We start from the raw sequence: 19,328 nt of genomic DNA, 5'->3' as shown, positions 1-19,328 counted from the left end.
TATGACTACAAAATTCAAAATACAAAGAACTTTGTATTCTTTATATTTTTCTTAATTACAATATAATGTTCTCAATTTTTGTACAACTTCTTATTTATAACTTTCATTTTCTCAATTAAATCTGGCAGTTCTTAATTACAACTTTTATCTTTGCAATAACATTTTATTTTTCTTAATTTCTTCTCAATTAATTGCAAAATTTCTTAATTACAACTTTCACCTTCTCAATTACATCTTCCAAAAACATATTTCAAGTAAATTCTGGGAACGCCACTAAGCTAAAAAAATATACATACATTTAGATAAATATTTTACATACTTTTAGATAAATCTTGTACATACCTTCAGATAAATCTTGTACAGCCTCTTGAATTTCCTTTGTGGTAAAAAAGTTTTTTTTTTTTAAACTTTCTGCAGAAATTTTTGAGTTAGAATACACAAGTGCTAAAAAAAAATTATTTTTTTATTTACCCAAAATTTCAAATTCTCATTAAATAAATAATATATTAATATTATATTTAGTATACAACTTATAAACTTAAAAACAATTGTATATTTAATGTACATTTTATTAATTTTAAACTGGCATTTGTATTTATTATAAACATCTGTTTATTTTAAAGTGGTATCTTTAAAGTGGTATCTTATTCTAACCTAGCATTGCAAAAATTTAAAACTTTTAAAAATTTTTAGTTACTTTGTGTACTAAGAACATTTTCTTTTTTTTTTCCTATATCAAATTTCCTTTATCCTTTTTCTTTTTTCCTTCTTCATAAAATCTTCTAAAATCTCAATAATCTTTTTTAGGAGCATAGGATGTGTGATGATAAGGTGTGACGATAAGGTGTGATGATAAGGTGTGATGATAAGGTGTGATGATAAGGTGTGATGATAAGGTGTGATGATAAGACGTGATGATAAATAATCTAGTGTAATAAAGAATGATTTAGTGCAATGGTGCATGAAAATGTGTAATGCTGTTTAATTAATCGTAAATGTTTATAATGGTTTGTGGTGTATGACAAGGTTTTTATATAACTTAAATAATAGCTAAATATTAGTTGAAAAACACGCACATAAATATATATAAAATAAATTATCTGGTTATTTTAGAAAATTTTGTTTTCCTTTAGTAAATTAAATCTTTTTTTTTTACTAAACGAAAACTAAATTTCAGAAAATACAAAAAATTCCAATAACTTCATCTAAAATTGGTGCAAAGGGTCCATATAATTGATCCTAGGGGTCCAAAAATGAAAAAAACTTTTGTGTATACATAGAGTAGGGGTTAAAACTTTTTTTTTTTTTGTACTTTTTTACATCTGCTTTTAGAATATGTTAATTTTTTTTGTACATTAATGAAAGCAATGGTCAGTTCCACTTTTTTGAAATTATATAAATTAAGGTTATATAAATTTAGGTAGTTGAGAGTTTGTTTATTTGTTTTAACGCATTTTTTATAAGTTGCTTTAATTGATTTGTATTTTAATTAAATTCATTCCCATTCCCACATAACATCAATAGAAACAACTACTGTCAAAATCTCTCTCAATACTAAACTCTGAAACATAATTCTTAATAAACAAGGATGAATTCGAATCTTGAATTTTCTTGGTTGCGCACTAAATGTTCTACCATTAGTTTAGTACTGCATTACTAATGTAATCTAATTTAAAATTCCAAATTTAGGTACGTTCAACTTTAAAGATTTAATAAACAGAAAATAACAAGCATAGATATTGCTAACTTTTTTTTATTTTAATGAATGATATAAAAATAGTTGAAAAAGCTTTAAAAACAAGGCTACTGTGTGAAAAAACAAGTTGAGCACAGCACTTCTGGAGGCATAGGATGGATTTGAACTTTGAACCTTTTTGGTTGTACATCAAAAGTTCTACAATAAGTCTAGTACTGCATTACTAATGTAACCTAATTTTAAATTGCAAATTTTAACGATTTCAGCTGCATTTAACTTTAAAGAAAATAATAATAAGATTTAATTTAAAAATTAAATCTTATAATTATTTTAAATTTAAGAGAAAATAACAAGCATAGACATTGTTAATTTTTTTTTTTTTAAATAAATTGTGGGAGTATCGCTAACCTAAACAACAAGAAATAAAAATACAAATAGAAAATCAATCATGTAAGAAAAGATTAAATAATCAGAAATTTAAATTTAAAACAAAATTGTTAGATGTTAAGAAACTATACAAATCTGGAAATTTTTCATCAATATTATCTACCTGGCTTTTGGCAAAAACCACAAATTATAGTTGGTTAAAAGCAGTATGAATCCAAATGTTATAACTTAGTCTGAATAGTTTGTTATCATTATGTTTATGAACAGTATATAAAGGCACAAGGTTAAAAAAAACTGAAAATAAAAAGTTATAACTAAATACTTTATGTTTCACAGACTGAAAAGCTCTAGCAACAACACTTTTTCAAAGTTATATGGTTAATAATTAGTGGTTATTAGTAATAAAACCAACAGATGCTGCAAAAAAAATCACTCAAAAAGTTTGTGGTACTTATATAAAAGATTCGTTTTTTTCAAGTATAAGCTCCTAAACTTGATTACCAAAACAAAGTATCAGCCTAAGTATAAGCAAATTATAAGTAAGTATAAGCTCCTAAACTTGATTACCAAAACAAAGAAATAAACTATATTCAGAAAAATTTATTGTCAAAAAAATATTACAAAGTAATTTAAGGATCTTACTTGGCTAGCTTGATTTTTCTTTGAATTAATAAAAACAAATTAAATGAGAGCCTGCATATATTACCTATTTACAGTTTAAATTATATTTTTCGCAAATAAATGAGCTTATAAAGATGGTTAAAACTTAATTTAAACTTTTATTTAGAAAGGATATTGCAGAGCAAGTAGACTGGTTGCTTTACTGAAAAAAAAAAAAAAATAATCAAGAAATATGAAAGAATAACAATTTTTTTTTTCCAAATTAAAATCCCTTTATATATACATAGTACTTACCTAAACCCTCAACCAATCTAAGCACTAAAATATTTGCATTTTAGTATATTTATAGCCAATAAGGCTATTTCAGTATAAACAATATTTTATGTATGGCTATGTTTGCAAATATTAGCTTTGCAAAGATCAGATTCATCCATTGGAGCCAATGCATCTTATAAGGATCTCAAACTATGACATGATTTTAAAAATTACTGTAAATAAATATTTCAAAAATTACAAAAATGCAGCTTTTAAAGCAATGAAAAGATACTTATTAAACTTTTTAAATATTAATTTACCTCCCCAAGTCCACAAAGGCCAATGCAGTTGAAATTAATTGTGGTTACAACCCTCTCTCAACTCTATAACTCTGAAACACAAACTTTGAGGTACAAGGCTAATACAAGGAGAAACAAGTTGTAATAAGTGCGGTACTACCAAGGATGTAGTGGGAACGTGCTGTGAGGAATGTGAGAAATGTCAATTTTCAAAAAGACTTTCTTCTTCAAAACAACATTTATCTGCTCAAACATTGCATCAAATTCCTCATCCATCTGTTTGAAAATTTCAACAGACAGTTCATAAATTAAATGGCTGAAAAAGGAATGATCCTTAGAAATATTTCAATAAAAACTGAAAAACAAGAAATTTTTCCTAAAAGTTAATGCTTATTAATATGGTTGCAAACTTTGAAGGTCACACTTAAATATTAACTATTAGCAAAAACAGAACGAAATGGTGGTACAAATTTTTTACAAAATTTTTTTTAATTTGATTTTTTCTTTTATCAACTATTGGCACTGATTTTTAGGACTTACAACATTTATTATTGATCAATATGTCAAGGACCTCCATAACATATATGTTTTTAGTCATAAGTACCATCTCAATACTGAATAATTAGTCATATTTTAACATTCCTTATAGTTTAAATTAACCTTGCTAATTTAATGTTCATATGTTTCAAAGTTTGTATCTGATAATAATTCTGATATTTCTAAGAATTTCTTTAGATAAGTATTGTATTTTGTGAAAATATTATCTGTGAGTAATTATAATAAATAAAAAGAAACTTTTAAACTATTTACAAATATCAAGTGTGATCCAATTTGTATTTGCACTGTCTTTATTGAGAATTAGCTGAGTAAAGCTTTCGAAGTTGATATTGTTCATCAAAATTACCAAAACTGTTATTTCATCATCACTACTTCTTCTTGCACTTTGTCTTTTTATAATTAGGTTTCTTTGTTCGACTAAAGTTTAAAGAAATAAAATTACAATTCAAAATTACAATTATTAATTTTTAATAATAGTGATAGTTATGTTTTCATCTAAAAACAAGTTTCTAAAATAAAATTTAAGTTTTGAAAACATTTTACTTTACACACATATACGCATGTATTTTTTTTATACACACATCTATACATATATTTTATATATAGAATGTTTTACAGAACAATGAATATTGAAAAAAAGTTTGATCTATATATATATATATATATATATATATATATATATATATATATATATATATATATATATATATATATATATATATATATATATATATATATATATATATGTATATATATATATATATATATATATACAGTGGCGACAATATAAATAGCACACTTTCATGACCAGTTGGTTTAACATTTTGATATCAAGTTTAATGTTTTTATAGCAATTGCTATTATTTTTTATAGCATCAACAATGCTTACTTTTTTGAACGGAACTTCTCATTTGACTTTTACAACTATCAAAAATGCTTGTTTTGAGCATTTTAGAAGTCGCGTTTAAATTTTTGAGGTCATTTTAAACAGCACACATTTACTTTTTCTTAAAATAAACCAAAGTTCTTATATTATTTAAAAAAAATCACTTAAGTCAGTATTTTAAGGATAAACTTGTAACTCATTTTGCAAATATCATATTCTTTTAGTTATGGGACAAGGAAAACATGGAACAGATGCGTTTCGAGGACAAGAATTAAACAACTCTGAAATAGCTCGAAGATTGGGTTGTTATTGTAAAAATGTTATCAATGCTATTGATTTACTTAATAATAATGGTTCATTAAGTAACAGAAAACGCAAATGAAAGTCTTGCAAATGAAAAACAACCCATACAGAAGATGCAGCCATTCTCTGTATTGCTAAGCTAAATACTCTAGCTGACGCACTAAAAATTAAACATCAAATTGCTCAAAATTTACAAGTCAATTTATCTGCCAGCACTGTCAAAAGTCGTTTATGTGAAAATGAGCTATTTGGAAGAGTTGCCCGAAAAAAACCATTGGTCTCAAAACGCAATCTTGTCAGTCGTTTGAAGTTTGCAAAACAGTGTGTACACAAGGAGTTACGTTTTTTGAAAAATTTGCAAAAAATTTTTAATTACAAACTAATTGTTTTTAAAGAAAAACGCAAAAACATAAATTTAATTGACCAGAATGTTTTTAAAAACATTGTGAATGTTTTTAATAATATAAACAATATTTTTATTTTTATTTTTTTTAATAAAATGTTTTTATTTTTATTTCTTTTACTGTAAATCATGCGCGGAGTGTTGCTACATTGACTATCTTGTAGCCTGACTCGCAATGAAGTGCTGCTACGTCGACTGACAATAGCCTGACTCCCAACAGAGTACTGCTACATTGACTGACAAATAGCCTGACTCGCAACGGAGTGCTGCTACATCAACTATCTTATAACCTGACTCACAAGGGAGTGCTGCTACATCGACTGAGGGTTTATTTGGGGCAGGCAGTCTATCAAGTAACAAAAAAAAAATTCCGGTCTTGCATTTTAACTTTTTTTTGTGCCAACAAAATACGGAAAAACTTTCTGACAACCAGTTAGGAGTTGGCATTTGATAGAAATGTTTCTGACTATAAAAAAGAGTTGAAAATTAATGGTGCCTAGCTCTACCTTACTGCGTCAAAATTTTATTTAAATTTAATGAACTAACTAATCTTAAAATATAACCCTTTAACCCAAAGTTTTCAAACCCTTCAAGCAACCCAAAGTTTATTAAACTACTAATCCTCAGCTGTTTATTTTTAAACTGCAAACATTTTGATTGTACGCTATTATTGCTATTTGTTGAAGGTAAGCCATATAACAAATGGTGTAAGCCATATAACAAATGATGTAAGCCATATAACAAACAACAGTTGGATAATTCAATAATAACTAATTAGTATCTCATCAAATAAAGTTCATAGAGTTGTAAAATAACAATTACTTATAAAAGCAGAAACAAAAATGGACTAGCAAAATTCATCTAATGATAATCTGGATGAAAAGAAAAATTCAAAAAATGAAGTAACTCAAAATAAACTTTATCTTTTTTTGAAAAAAAGATGTTCATCACCTATACTCTTTAAAAAGAGTATAGGTGAGGATTATAATATATTGTTCAAATTTTTAATTTTTACACATATTATATATTTGCATATTGTATATAATAGTTGTATACTATATATTATTATTCTTTATAATGTTATTATGTGTCCATGGAATAAAGCAAGTGTAATGCAATTGTGTCCCTGGAGTAAATATAGATAAACCTGGTGTAATCCCAACTTTTTCAGTCATCCTACCAATAAAAAAAAAGAAACTATTGAGTATTTTTATGATTTAAATTTAAAATAAATTTAATAAATAAATAAAAATTTAAAGTTATACCATTAAAAAAAAAAAAACTATTTTATTTTCTTAATTAAAATATTGATTCTTACATCCTTGGTACACCCTTGGTACACCCTTGGTGTCAAAAATATGCTGCATGTTTATGCAGAATGTTTTGAATTTTCAGAACATAATATAGGATGTACTAGCAAACTTAAAAATAAAAATTGGATTCTAACCTGATAGGTAAAAAAATACCTCATTGTTTTGGCTAAGAAATTTTTTTAAAATACCTGAACTAAAAAGGCTGGTAAAAAAAGATTGTATTAAAGTTGAAGGTAGTCCTCCACAACAAAAAATGTTTTTGATTATATTGATATTAAAATTGAATATTTTAAAATAAGATATTCAAAGTTTTGTAGTTTGTACCCAAAATGGTGTATTAGTTTATTAACCCAAAATGGTGTATTTGATGGTGAATACATATACACAGTGAGTAACTAAGTGTTACACACTATGTGTATTCACCATATTGTTTATAAATGCAATCTAATTTAATGTTAAATAAAAAGATATAATATCAATTAAAGAAATTTTATTGATACTAGTGGATATCAATAAAATTTCTAAAATTTCTAAGTTTACAAAGACTTTTGGAAAACCAAATATTAATAGTTAATGATATGCTTCATTTTTGTATCACCAATATACAAAATCATATTTTACAAGTTTACCAAATAAACAGCAACTGTTAAACCGACAAAAAATAAAGGAATGATTTGATATGAGAAAAACTGTAACAGGGATCAGAAATTATAACTATTACAAACTCATTTCAAATTTAAATAAAAATAATTGAAGCTGTGTCCTTGAGAGACTTAAGAAAGAATCTGATAATTGTAGATATTAGATTTAAAAAGCTGTTTTTGTACAAAATTTAAAGTTTATTTTAAAGATCAATTATTGATGTGGAGTTGACAACTTCATTATCTAAGCTTTCTAAGTTTTGAACAAATTGCTTACTCAATTTTTGATTGTGACTTCTGGTCACAATCATAAATTCTTTTTATGCTTTTTTCATTGCTTACTCAATTTTTTGATTGTGGCCACAATCATATGCTTAACTATCCGAAATTTCCCTAATATTTTTAGTACATGATCCCAATTAACAATGTCATGTTTATTTATGACTTAGTATATTTAGATCTTCTTTCTGATTTTTTGATGTCCATTTTCTTTAGTTTTTGGTTTTAACTTGCTCCTTTTTCGTAAAATCAATTTTTGTATTTCTTGTTGAACTTTTACGATTAAGTTAATGTCTTTAACAAAATATGAGCTCCATATTTAAAAAGCCAAAAATTCTAAGTGTGATTAAATGAACAATGTATATAATAGTTTTGTTGATGTTTCAGCTTCTAACCAGCTCAACTTATATTTTTATAAAGATTACAGAGTAGTTTAGTTCAACTGTCAGCACATTTAAAACCATTGGATGAATTTTATCAATACCTGGAGGCTTTAACACATTTAATTTAATAATCAATTTTTTACATCTTCCTTATTTAACAATGGGGTTGGACAAATTTTCTGTTTCACATGTTGGCATATTAGTTTTCTTTATTAGTAACCTTTTGTTTATAAGTACAGAATTAAAAATCTTAATTTAAATGATTAGCAATAACTTGACTGTCAGTTCATTGTTTTCAATAAAAATTGCTTTTATTTGGTCTTTTGCTTTAAGTATACTGTTAAAATTAGCATAAATTTGCTTTGGGTTTTGAAACTAGATTTAAAAGAATAAGCGATCATCAATGAGCAAATGTCAAAAACAGAGTATTTGATGTAATGATTGTAAATCTAAATGATTTTATTGCATGTAAGTAAGATTTTTTTTTTGGTGCGTAGGCATGGTTACAGAGATAGATATTACTACAAATGATATTCAAACTAAGCTTTGCACCTCATGGTCGATTTAAAACTTTATTTGGCCACCAAGAGATGATGTCTATTGGGTACCATTGTTTAATTTAATAATAGTATTCAATGTCCCAACAAAAAAATTAGGGCAAATGTATAACAATATTTTAAAAAATGTTTGTGATAATTAATAATTAATAAAAATAAAAATCCCACAAACAAATGTAAAAAATCTGCTTCCACATTCAGATTTAAAAAAACATAAATTTATTGTGGAGAAACCATTACAACTTCTTTGCGTCCTTGATTATCAAAAACATTTGTTAAACAGTAAATGCTTGTTGTATTATTTTGGGACACAATATAGACTTAAAAAAAATTTAATTTAAAAAAATAGAAGAGAAAAATATCTAAATATAGTTTTCTTTTTCTTGTGGTTTGAAATTTGTTGTCATCATCTGTGTAATTTAACCCCACAGCAGCAAGTATCCATGTTGTTGGTGTGAAGTTGAAAATTTAAAGCTAACTAACTGTAGTCAACTACAAACCTTCTGTTAGATAAGGAACAGGACATCAGTTCTGGCAATTTCTTGGAAACTTGGAAATAATAACATAAGACTTTCGAGAGGAATAGACTAACTCCACAAAGCTCTTTGAAACAGAAAGTGTCAGCCAAGCATTTATATAAATAATCAATTTAAAAAAAACCTTTGATATCTCATAAGAAGAGCATGTAGCAAAGATACCTTCACAATCAATAAAGAAGTAACTTTTCTTCACTTTATAAACAAATATGGACTTCATCTTAAAAGATTTGACTGCAAAAATAATTTAATTTTTTATGATAAAAACTTCTAGTTGCAGCACAAATATTTAAAGAACACAGAAATATGTTTAGTAAAACTTTGAATGACCCATTCAGTTATAACTACCAACCAAATATCTGATAAAATTATTCTTACCTTTCAAATATCAAAATTTGTTCCTTTATTCAAATGTCTACCCTGGTTAAATAAATGCTAAAAATATTTGTTTGTGTGTCTATATATCTATATATAGACACACAAACAAATATATGTCTATATGTCTATATGTCTATATGTCTATATATATATATATATATATATATATATATATATATATATATATATATATATATATATATATATATATATATATCAGGCCTTGTTAAGAAGCGCTACGCAGCTCGCATTTTGCTTGCGAAAAGGCGATTTGCCTACGCGTTTAGCAGTTTTGCGCTACGCAAAAACTTATATCTTTTAGAATATTTAAATTATCTTTTGATTACCGCTAACGTGACGTTTATTCAGAAGAAATAAAGTCGTAAGTAAAAGCATTTAACCGCAATTGTAAAATAATAGATTTTTTTGTTAAAGAAACAGTTTGTTTCATAATTTTTTTTTTTTTTATTAAAAATTAGTTAAAAAAAAAAAGTGTTTTAAGTTTTATCTTAAGGAATTAAATATATAAATTCCTTTTAAATATAAAAATTATTTTTAGTCATAATAAGTTTAAAAAATGCACGATTCATTTTGATGTAAATATTTTATTAATAAGATATTTTGTTTATTGTTAATTCAATAACGTAAAGTTTTAATGACGTTCATTTAATTTATGAAATTAAATTATGATCACGAATATGTTATCGGTAACTGATAAATAACAAAAAAAAACCTTATTGTTTAAAAACATTATTAAAAAGAGTTCACAAATTAAATAAGAAAAAATGTATTAACAGTTAATAAAATAACCAAAAACCAAATATAAAATCATAAGAAAATAAACAAATATTTTACGTTTCATGAAAAAAGTATTTTTTTCAAAATAAAATTTAGTTCATATTTGAAAAAAATAATAATAATGATTTTTTTAATAAGAACTTAGATTTTATTTGTAACTTTTGTTATAGTGAGAAAAAAAAAAACTGTCTGTATGATTTTTAACGCGTTAATAAAATAACTTTAATTACAATGCGGTACTTGAAAAGACGCTAGTGACGCAATATAACTTCTAACGATTCAAAATATATTTGCTGAGTTGAGTTACTTAGAAATGCGTTACGCGTTTTCGCTACGCAGCGAAATCTCGTAACAAGGCCTGATATATATATATATATATATATATATATATATATATATATATATATATATATATATATATATATATATAAATATATATATATATATATATTTATATATATATAAATATATATATGCATTGTTTAAAATTTTTCTTGCGCTGGTTGTAGTGCCAGTTATATTGGAAAAACCAGACATTGACAACTAGCATGAAAGAGCATCTTAAAACTGAATCCTATGCATATAAAACATTTAAATACATCATCAATTTTAAAAATATGTCTTACTGTAATTTTTTTGAGATTTTGGATAATGATCTAATCAAACATAAATTAAAGGTAAAAGAAGAGCCCCACATTAAATGGGCTCACCTAATAAATCCCTCAGTTAATAAACAAACTTCCCATAATATTCTCAACTTATTTATTTAATTAAATTAACAGTTTATTTTAAATTTGATTATATCAATAGGTTATTTATCCACTCATTTTTGTAATCATTTTTTCATTGGTCTATTTTTAATTTCAGGGTTTTTATGTAAAATTAAATATTTTATTTACCATTATTTACTGAAAAATATTTTGACGCCTTTTTGCCTGTTTTCTTTTCTTTTATAAATTCAATCTGAGTGTCTTTCCGATCAAATAGTAATGGCTTTCCTGCTATACTAAAAATATAAGTTGCAGTCGTTTAATATTGGTTTTCCTGGTATACTAAAAATATAAGTTGCAGTTGTTTAATCATTACCTTAGATGTTTATGATTCATATAAATTAAATTAAAACTTCAAAAATTAAATTAAAAAAAGGCAAGTAAAATAATAAATATAGCATTATAAAAACTAATTAAGGTTAAATGTAAATAAAATTTTTATTTTCAAGTAAATTATATAAAAACAAAGAAAATTAAATTTAAAAAACTAGAAATATAGCATAAATAAAACACAAATGATACCTAAATGTTTGTTTTTTTTCACCGAATTTGGCATTTATATTAAGATTCTCAATAGCAAAACTAAACTTTGGAATATACTCTAATAAACCATTCATAGCAAAGTTAGACAAAAGGTCAGAAAAGTCAAGAAATTCAACGGAACCTAAATTATTTAATAAAATGAAAAGTAATAAACAAATACAATTTTTTCAGATATATCCAATCAGAACACTGATAATATTATATGCTATATATCCAATCAGAACACTGATAATATTATATGCTATATATCCAATCAGAACACTGATAATATTATATGCTATATATCCAATCAGAACACTGATAATATTATATGCTATATATCCAATCAGAACACTGATAATATTATATGCTATATATCCAATCAGAACACTGATAATATTATATGCTATATATCCAATCAGAACACTGATAATATTATATGCTGTATATCCAATCAGAACACTGATAATATTATATGCTGTATATCGAATCATAATACTGATAATATTAATAATAACATCTCTATTAATCAAGAATTATTCAAATCAAAAAATAATTTGAACAAAATCAAAAATAAAAATTTTCCAAATATATAAAAAAAAAGCAAAAAGCAAATCAATTCGATAAAAAAAATTTTATACAAAAGATTAAAAAGCAATAACTATTCTATTTAAAAAACCATTACCATCAGAAACCAATTGTCATGTTATTTATTTAAAAAACCATTACCATCAGTAACCAAACCAATTGTCATGTTATTTATTCAATAAAAACTAACAAAAAAACATTCAATATACAAACCTTTAAAATTAATGTTTCCTTCCTTTTTCTCAGCTGAAATACTAATTGACGTACTACCAAGTTTCATTTGAGATTCAAGTGAAAAACTGAACTCTTTTTTTTTTTTTTTTTTCGGATCTGCTGAATTCATCAGCTTCAGTGTAAATACTGTATTTTCAACAGACAGAAAATGATTACCAAAAGATAACTATTAATTTAAAGACAATATTTTATTACCATATTTAAAACAAGTTATTTAATTAGTATATTTGTTAAAAATTAAATTAATACAATATGAACCAATTTTAAAAAGAAATAATTCAGCTGTCCAAAAGCTTGATGACAAAACATCCTTGTATTGTTTGATTTAAACAACATTCAATAATATTCAAGATAGGTTAAAGCCATTGTTTAACTGCTTACTGAATAAAGATGGTTTAAAACACTGTACTAACAGCTTTAAAACACTGCACTAACAACTGCTGAAAATATGAAAACCAAGTTATTATACCGAACCAAGTGCTCTTATTGTTATAACTTGTAATTATTTGTAGGACAGTGATCAGCTTATCTTTTTTAGTAATCAGCATTTTGATAATTGCACAAATGCTTGAAAATACACAAGTTGCATTTTCAACCATTTCTTGTAATACTATTTTCTTTCTTTATTTTCGTGTAACATAATTTTCTTTTAGAATTTCTGTAAAATTGTATCTTAATATCAAATATTTTTATTATTTTTCAACTTTGAAAACAAAATATTATTAAGTATAAATAATAAATAATAATAAAAAAGATTGAAAAAAAGTATATTAAATAAGTACAAAATATTTTTTAGCGTGTTTTTTTGGCATATAGCAGTATAAACACATGCAGTGTATACATATGTAGGAGTGTAAACACATGTCTCAAAAAAAAAGGGGTTTTATTGACACAGAAGCTTTTTGTTTGCTAATCATTACATTAAACAAGCAAAAACTATGAGAAGATATCAATTAAAGATGAAGGTGAAGTTTATTATCAAATTGAAAATATTTATTAAATAAAGTATAACAATAATATTATAATAATATAAAAATAATAACTCACAGACAGAGACAACAAATTATTTCTCTTTTGAATAAAATATGGTTATTAACAGTATAACTAATGCATATGCTTAGCCTTAACTTCCCAAAGGCTAAGATAGCCACTATAGTCAAAGAGGTTGCGGAGACTTTTGCCTGAGGGGGTGCACACAAGACAATATCATCAGCATAAAAAAGATGGTTAATAAGTGAAGGACACATACAGAAGGAGTTGCATTATTTTGGAGTTGCATCAGTGACAAAACATGGAGAAAAAAAAAAATTATAATAAATTAAAGTAATTAATGCTAGCATAAAGATAATGCTCCAACTGAAGTGAAAAGTGGTCAGCTGCTTTTCCACAAGTCATAAGTTTAATGGTAGGTTGGATTTTATTGGGATAATAAGATAGGCTTCAATCTTGAGTTTACAATGATTAAGTATGAAAGTATTATTTATATGGCATGTTGGGTTGACTGAGCAAAACAGGGTGCAATAGTGGTTATGCGGCAGTTTTTATTCGAAAAAATTTGAGTTTGATCCCTACCACGATCCTGGTAGTACCATGCTCAACTTGTTTCTCCGTGCAGCGGCCTTGTTTGTCAAGGTTTATATTTCGGAGTTATAGAGTTGAGAGAAGGTTGTAATCAAATTAAAGTAGCCTCCTCAACAGTAGTGACCCTCATGGCTTTGGGGAGGTGAATTGAAATAAAAATAAAAAAAGTGACAGCAGAACCAGAGTCAATAGAAGGTGGGAGGCTATATTTATCATTTTATTTATGAGTTAAGGTAGACCAGAAATAAGAATAGTTTTTCTTTGCTAAATTGTTTGCCAACTTTTTGGCTTTTGTAACCTTTTTTTTTTTACACTGATGTATGGCATATTTATATAAAGCTCTTGATTTCTTAAAAAGATTGAAGATTGGTTTGTTGTAGTTGTGCTTTAGAATGCATCTTTAGTTACCTTATGAGCATCTTTTACATAAACTGTCCAACCTGGCATAGGCATAACCTGGCTTATTTTCTTTTACAACTAGATATAAAGCTCTTAATTATTAACTTTTTAAAGCTCTTCATTTATATAAAGATTTCTTTAAAAGATTGAAGATTATTTTTAGGGCTTCCAGTTTGAAATGTTTAGGATCAAACGTTCGAACTTTTGTCATTTTTTAAGGGGTTCAAGTTCGAACTTTTTTTCTCTAAAAGTTTGAACATGTATATATATCAAAACTTAATTCTTTATTATCATTTTTTAACAGCTAAACCAAAACCTTTTTTAAACTGTGACTTTTTTAGACTGTTTTTGTTACTCTTAATCTTGTTGTGCAATACTTTTTTTCAAAAGCAACACTTTTAATGTTCAATTCACAAAAGAATATGTAACAAATAATTTATAACGTTACTTTTAAGTTTTAAAATTAAAATAGCTACGTGCATTACGTATATTTAATTTACTTAAGAAATCCTATGGTGATACCCAAAAAATTGATTATTAAAATTTCTGAATTTAAAAAAAAAAGACGAGTTAATTTAGCGTTGACAAGCTCATAAATTTTAGTTAAAAAAATATGGATAAGTTTAAAGATGTAAGCACAACTGGAAGATCTGAGGCATGGTGATACTTCGAATTTTCCGAAGATTACAGAGTTCAATGTGTAAACTCTGTAAAATTATTTTCAAAACACCTGGCTCAGCAACAACAGCTATTAAAAGGCATTTAGAAACAAAACACAAAATCTTTTAGTAGCAAAAAGTCTTGAACTTTTTGCTACTAAAAAAAGAAGTTCTTTAAATGACAAAACTTTAGATGCACTAACTTTTTTAAAGCAAACTATGAAGAGTACTCATTGATGTTATTTACTTTTGTCGTAATTAATGATGATAAATAAATACTTTTACGCATACTTTGTATTACTTTTGTGTGTTTTAACATAACTAAAATAAAGTTCAAAATAGTTTGAACTTTTTTCTGTAATAGTTTGATAATGTTCAGGTGCGAACTTTTGAAAAAAAAGTTCTAACTGGAAGCCCTAATTGGTTTGTTGTAGTTGTGCTTTAGAATGCACCTTTAGTTACCTTATGAGCATCTTTTACATAAACTGTCTAACCTGGCATAGATTGCTTATTTTCTTTTACAAATAGATTTAGAAAGGTGAAGACGGTTAAATGAAGATCGAGTAAGACAGTAATTAAGTATTTTGTATAGGCAATTAATCTGCCTAATGTGCTCATGTGAACTACAGTGAACATTTCTACAGTTAACTACAGATTTATGTTGAATAAGGATAATGATTTAAATACAGTAGAAGTTGTAAACTTAGAACAACTTAGAAACTAAAAAAACTAGAAGTAAACTTAGAACAGTAAACTCTTTTATCATATCAGTTGACATGGCGTTAAAATTTATTTTGATAGATTTTGTAAATGATAATGAGCAGTAGAGGAGAAAGAGATAGCAAGTTTAAATAAAATATCAAACATTAGGGCCAAGTGATCAGAAGGACTACTGAATTATATTAATGCTATTAACCATAAATTCAAAACATTAAGAGATAAGGTAATGATCAATCCAAGTGGTGCCCCATGCCTCACTGACAAAAGTAAAAGAATCATGTGGAAGATATATAAACATTGATGGTTATAAACTTATTTAAGGGGTTGTTTTTAAGTTGGATAGCAACAGACCAAATATTATCAGTAGTAATAACTTGAGTCCTGCTAGAGAGAATCATGACGCAAGCTAGCAACACCACCAAAGGATTTGCCATTAATAAAATCTGCTGAGGAATCAGTTGGTGACTCTCCAAATCCGTAAAAAACCAGTTACAATGTTATTCAAGATACTAAGTTCACTGTTAAGTAACCAAATTTCTTGGAGGCAAATGATGTCATATGCGGAAGACAAGAGTAACAATTTGTGTGTATAACTTTGCACACCACAACAATTAAAGCAACAAATTTTTTCTTTTGATAAGTGACAATTTTGAAACCACTAGTGTTCGCAACTGGTTGACATACCTCATAAGGCAGACCAGGAGGTGGAGGGTGACCAGATGAATAAAGAACATTAACAGAACAATTAATAAAATCCTCAGAAAACTGATTATTGGTTACAGAATCCATTTGATAGAGAGTTTAACTTAATTTTGTAATTAGTTGGAGAATTAACTTGAGTTTAAGGAAAAATCAAATCCACCCATGTAACATAAAACAAACCGTTCTATATTTTTATCCAAACTTATAATTGCTAAATAATTAAAATATTTGCACATGAAGAATTATAGTATTATTTTATGTAACAATGGTGACATTATTCTGCAAAGTAAATGAACACCAAGCTAAGAAATATTTTGCAATGAAATCAGTGTTGTAATACACAAAATGTAATAAATTGGTTCAAAATATCAATGACAAATATTATTATAAATTCCTCCATTCACTTTTAATCAACTCCATTCACTTTCAATTAACTCCATTCACTTTTAATCAACTCCATTCACTTTCAATTAACTCCATTCACTTTTAATCAACTCCATTCACTTTCAATTAACTCCATTCACTTTTAATCAACTCCATTCACTTTCAATTAACTCCATTCACTTTTAATCAACTCCATTCACTTTCAATTAACTGCATTCACTTTTAATCAACTCCATTCATTTTCAATTAACTCCATTCACTTTCAATCAACTCCATTCACTTTTAATCAACTCCATTCACTTTCAATCAACTCCATTCACTTTCAATAAATTCCTAGTTTTTGTAGGAATTAAAAAAGCAAAATAGAACAAAAAGTATAAATAAAATAAAATTATGTTGAAATATATACCTTAAAAAATGAAACAAAAATACTTGTACATGTAGAATATTAAATAAATATAAAATAATAAATATTTTTGTTTCAATACTTATGCCTTTTACTCTCAGCTAACTTAAAAGGCTTTTCCAACTATTTAACCATGTTACTATAATGAAAATATTGCTTAATTGGTAAAAAAAATTGCAGGGCAATATTCCATTAATCCTAATGGACAATCTCCACTTCATCTAGACTGTTATATATTTATTAAATATTACTAATGTAATAAATAAATACTATTATTGCATAATAATAAAATGGCATAAGTGCATTAAAACAATAAACAATTTAATTAGTGCAAAAAAAGTAAAAAAAAAAAATTAATGTTTATGTACCTTTTCAGGAATTGCTATGGAAATTTCTACATCTTCTGATATAATGTTAACATCAAATTTTTTGAAAATAATTTTAAAATTTGACTTAAAGAATTTTCTGAGAAATGTGTTTACATTTGGTACTAGTGCAGCTAAAATATCTTTCCCATTATCAAAAATGTCTGGTGGAAATACAATTGAAATATTTTCTTTTTTGATGATTATCTTAATTGCTATACTTTTCAATTTTCCATTTTTATGTAGTATTTGATCTATAGGGAGGTTGAAACTAATTATAGTACCGTGTGAAAAGTTTCCAGAATCACTTGCACTTAAACCTGATAACATTTCTTTAATTTTAGGGTCATCTAAATTTATTATATCTTTGCTTGCATATTCAATAGAAATATCTAAATCAAGGTTGTTCAGTATGCTTATGTCCAGATTTTTTTTTACAATTTCTGAAATAATTTTTAGAGGTTTAACATTTTTCAGAGTCGCAGCAATAGCTACACCAACAGGTTCATCAGAAGGTTTCTGAATAACCAACAATGCATTTATCTCTCTAAAACCAGTGATACCAGTGGCCTCACCACTTAAAACAATCACATAACTTCCATCTTCATACTTTATAATTTTAAATGTTGGTTTGTTAACAACCATATTAGAAAACATTCCTCTTCTGCCAACAATAGCATCACCATTAAGATTTACTGATTTTCCAGACAATGCAAAGTTGAAAATTTTTTTTGAGAAATCAATAACTTTAATTTCATCAGCAAATATTTCAAAAGTGGATGATGAACTTTCTTTTTCTTTTTTTACTTCAACTGAGACAGTTAAACTTGCAATTTGAATTTTACCACTTATATCAAACTCAATGTTTTTAAAATTAAAATTATTTTTTAGCTCCGCATAGTTGAACTTCAAATTTAGGTCACCATTTATTATCTAAAAAAAAAAAGGGTTTAGCTTTAGAGCTTTAAACCTATTTTATTTTAAATATATATTTATATTTTATATTTTATATTACTCTATGTATTATATTACTCTATATTTTATATTACTCTATATTTTATATTATTCTATATTTTATATTAATCTATATTTTATATTATTCTATATACTATTTATATTACTCTATATATTATATTACTCTATATATTATATTACTCTATATATTATATTACTCTATATTTTATATTACTCTATATTTTATATTAATCTATATTTTATATTAATCTATATTTTATATTATTCTATATACTATTTATATTACTCTATATTTTATATTATTCTATATATTATATTACTCTATATTTTAAATTATTTAGTTCATATTTGGCAAAAAGAACTCAACTGCAACTTTTTATTTTTATTTTTGTTTTGTCAGTTTGATAAAAATCTAAATTTGTTATTTTATTTTTTTTAAACAAAATTTATTTGCTATACAATATTTTAAATAATTAAAACACAATAATATTATGTTTAAATAATTAATATAATATTTCAAATAATTAAAACAACACACCAAACTGAAAGTCTAATTTATGATTAACTATTGATTATATATTAACTCCCTAGCTTTCTTTTGATTTCCATATTTACTTAAATATATCGCATAACACTACAAAAAGTACTCCTCGTATGTTCTACTTATTTGCCATTCACTGTATGTAAACAGTGAAAAAATAAAAATAAAAACATTTAGAATTTATTGTAT

At 25.5% G+C, this 19,328-nt stretch overlaps 1 protein-coding gene across 4 annotated transcripts in view; it reads right to left on the bottom strand.

The window, feature by feature from the left end:
* Positions 1 to 19,328, bottom strand: part of LOC105849018 (uncharacterized) — a 111,768-nt gene that overhangs the window by 49,561 nt on the left and 42,879 nt on the right. For all 4 annotated transcript variants that reach the window (XM_065803679.1, XM_065803681.1, XM_065803680.1 and 1 more), the window contains exons 4-9: positions 17,627 to 18,556; positions 12,387 to 12,573; positions 11,586 to 11,727; positions 11,193 to 11,299; positions 4,069 to 4,233; positions 343 to 444 (exon numbers count right to left, since the gene is read on the bottom strand). In XM_065803679.1, the coding sequence (XP_065659751.1) occupies positions 343 to 444; positions 4,069 to 4,233; positions 11,193 to 11,299; positions 11,586 to 11,727; positions 12,387 to 12,573; positions 17,627 to 18,556 (1,633 nt within the window). The remainder of the gene's footprint in view (positions 1 to 342; positions 445 to 4,068; positions 4,234 to 11,192; positions 11,300 to 11,585; positions 11,728 to 12,386; positions 12,574 to 17,626; positions 18,557 to 19,328) is intronic.

This window comes from Hydra vulgaris, chromosome 08 (assembly GCF_038396675.1).
Source record: "Hydra vulgaris chromosome 08, alternate assembly HydraT2T_AEP".
Classification (NCBI taxonomy): domain Eukaryota; kingdom Metazoa; phylum Cnidaria; class Hydrozoa; order Anthoathecata; family Hydridae; genus Hydra; species Hydra vulgaris.
This window is presented reverse-complemented; position numbering and strand designations above follow the sequence as displayed.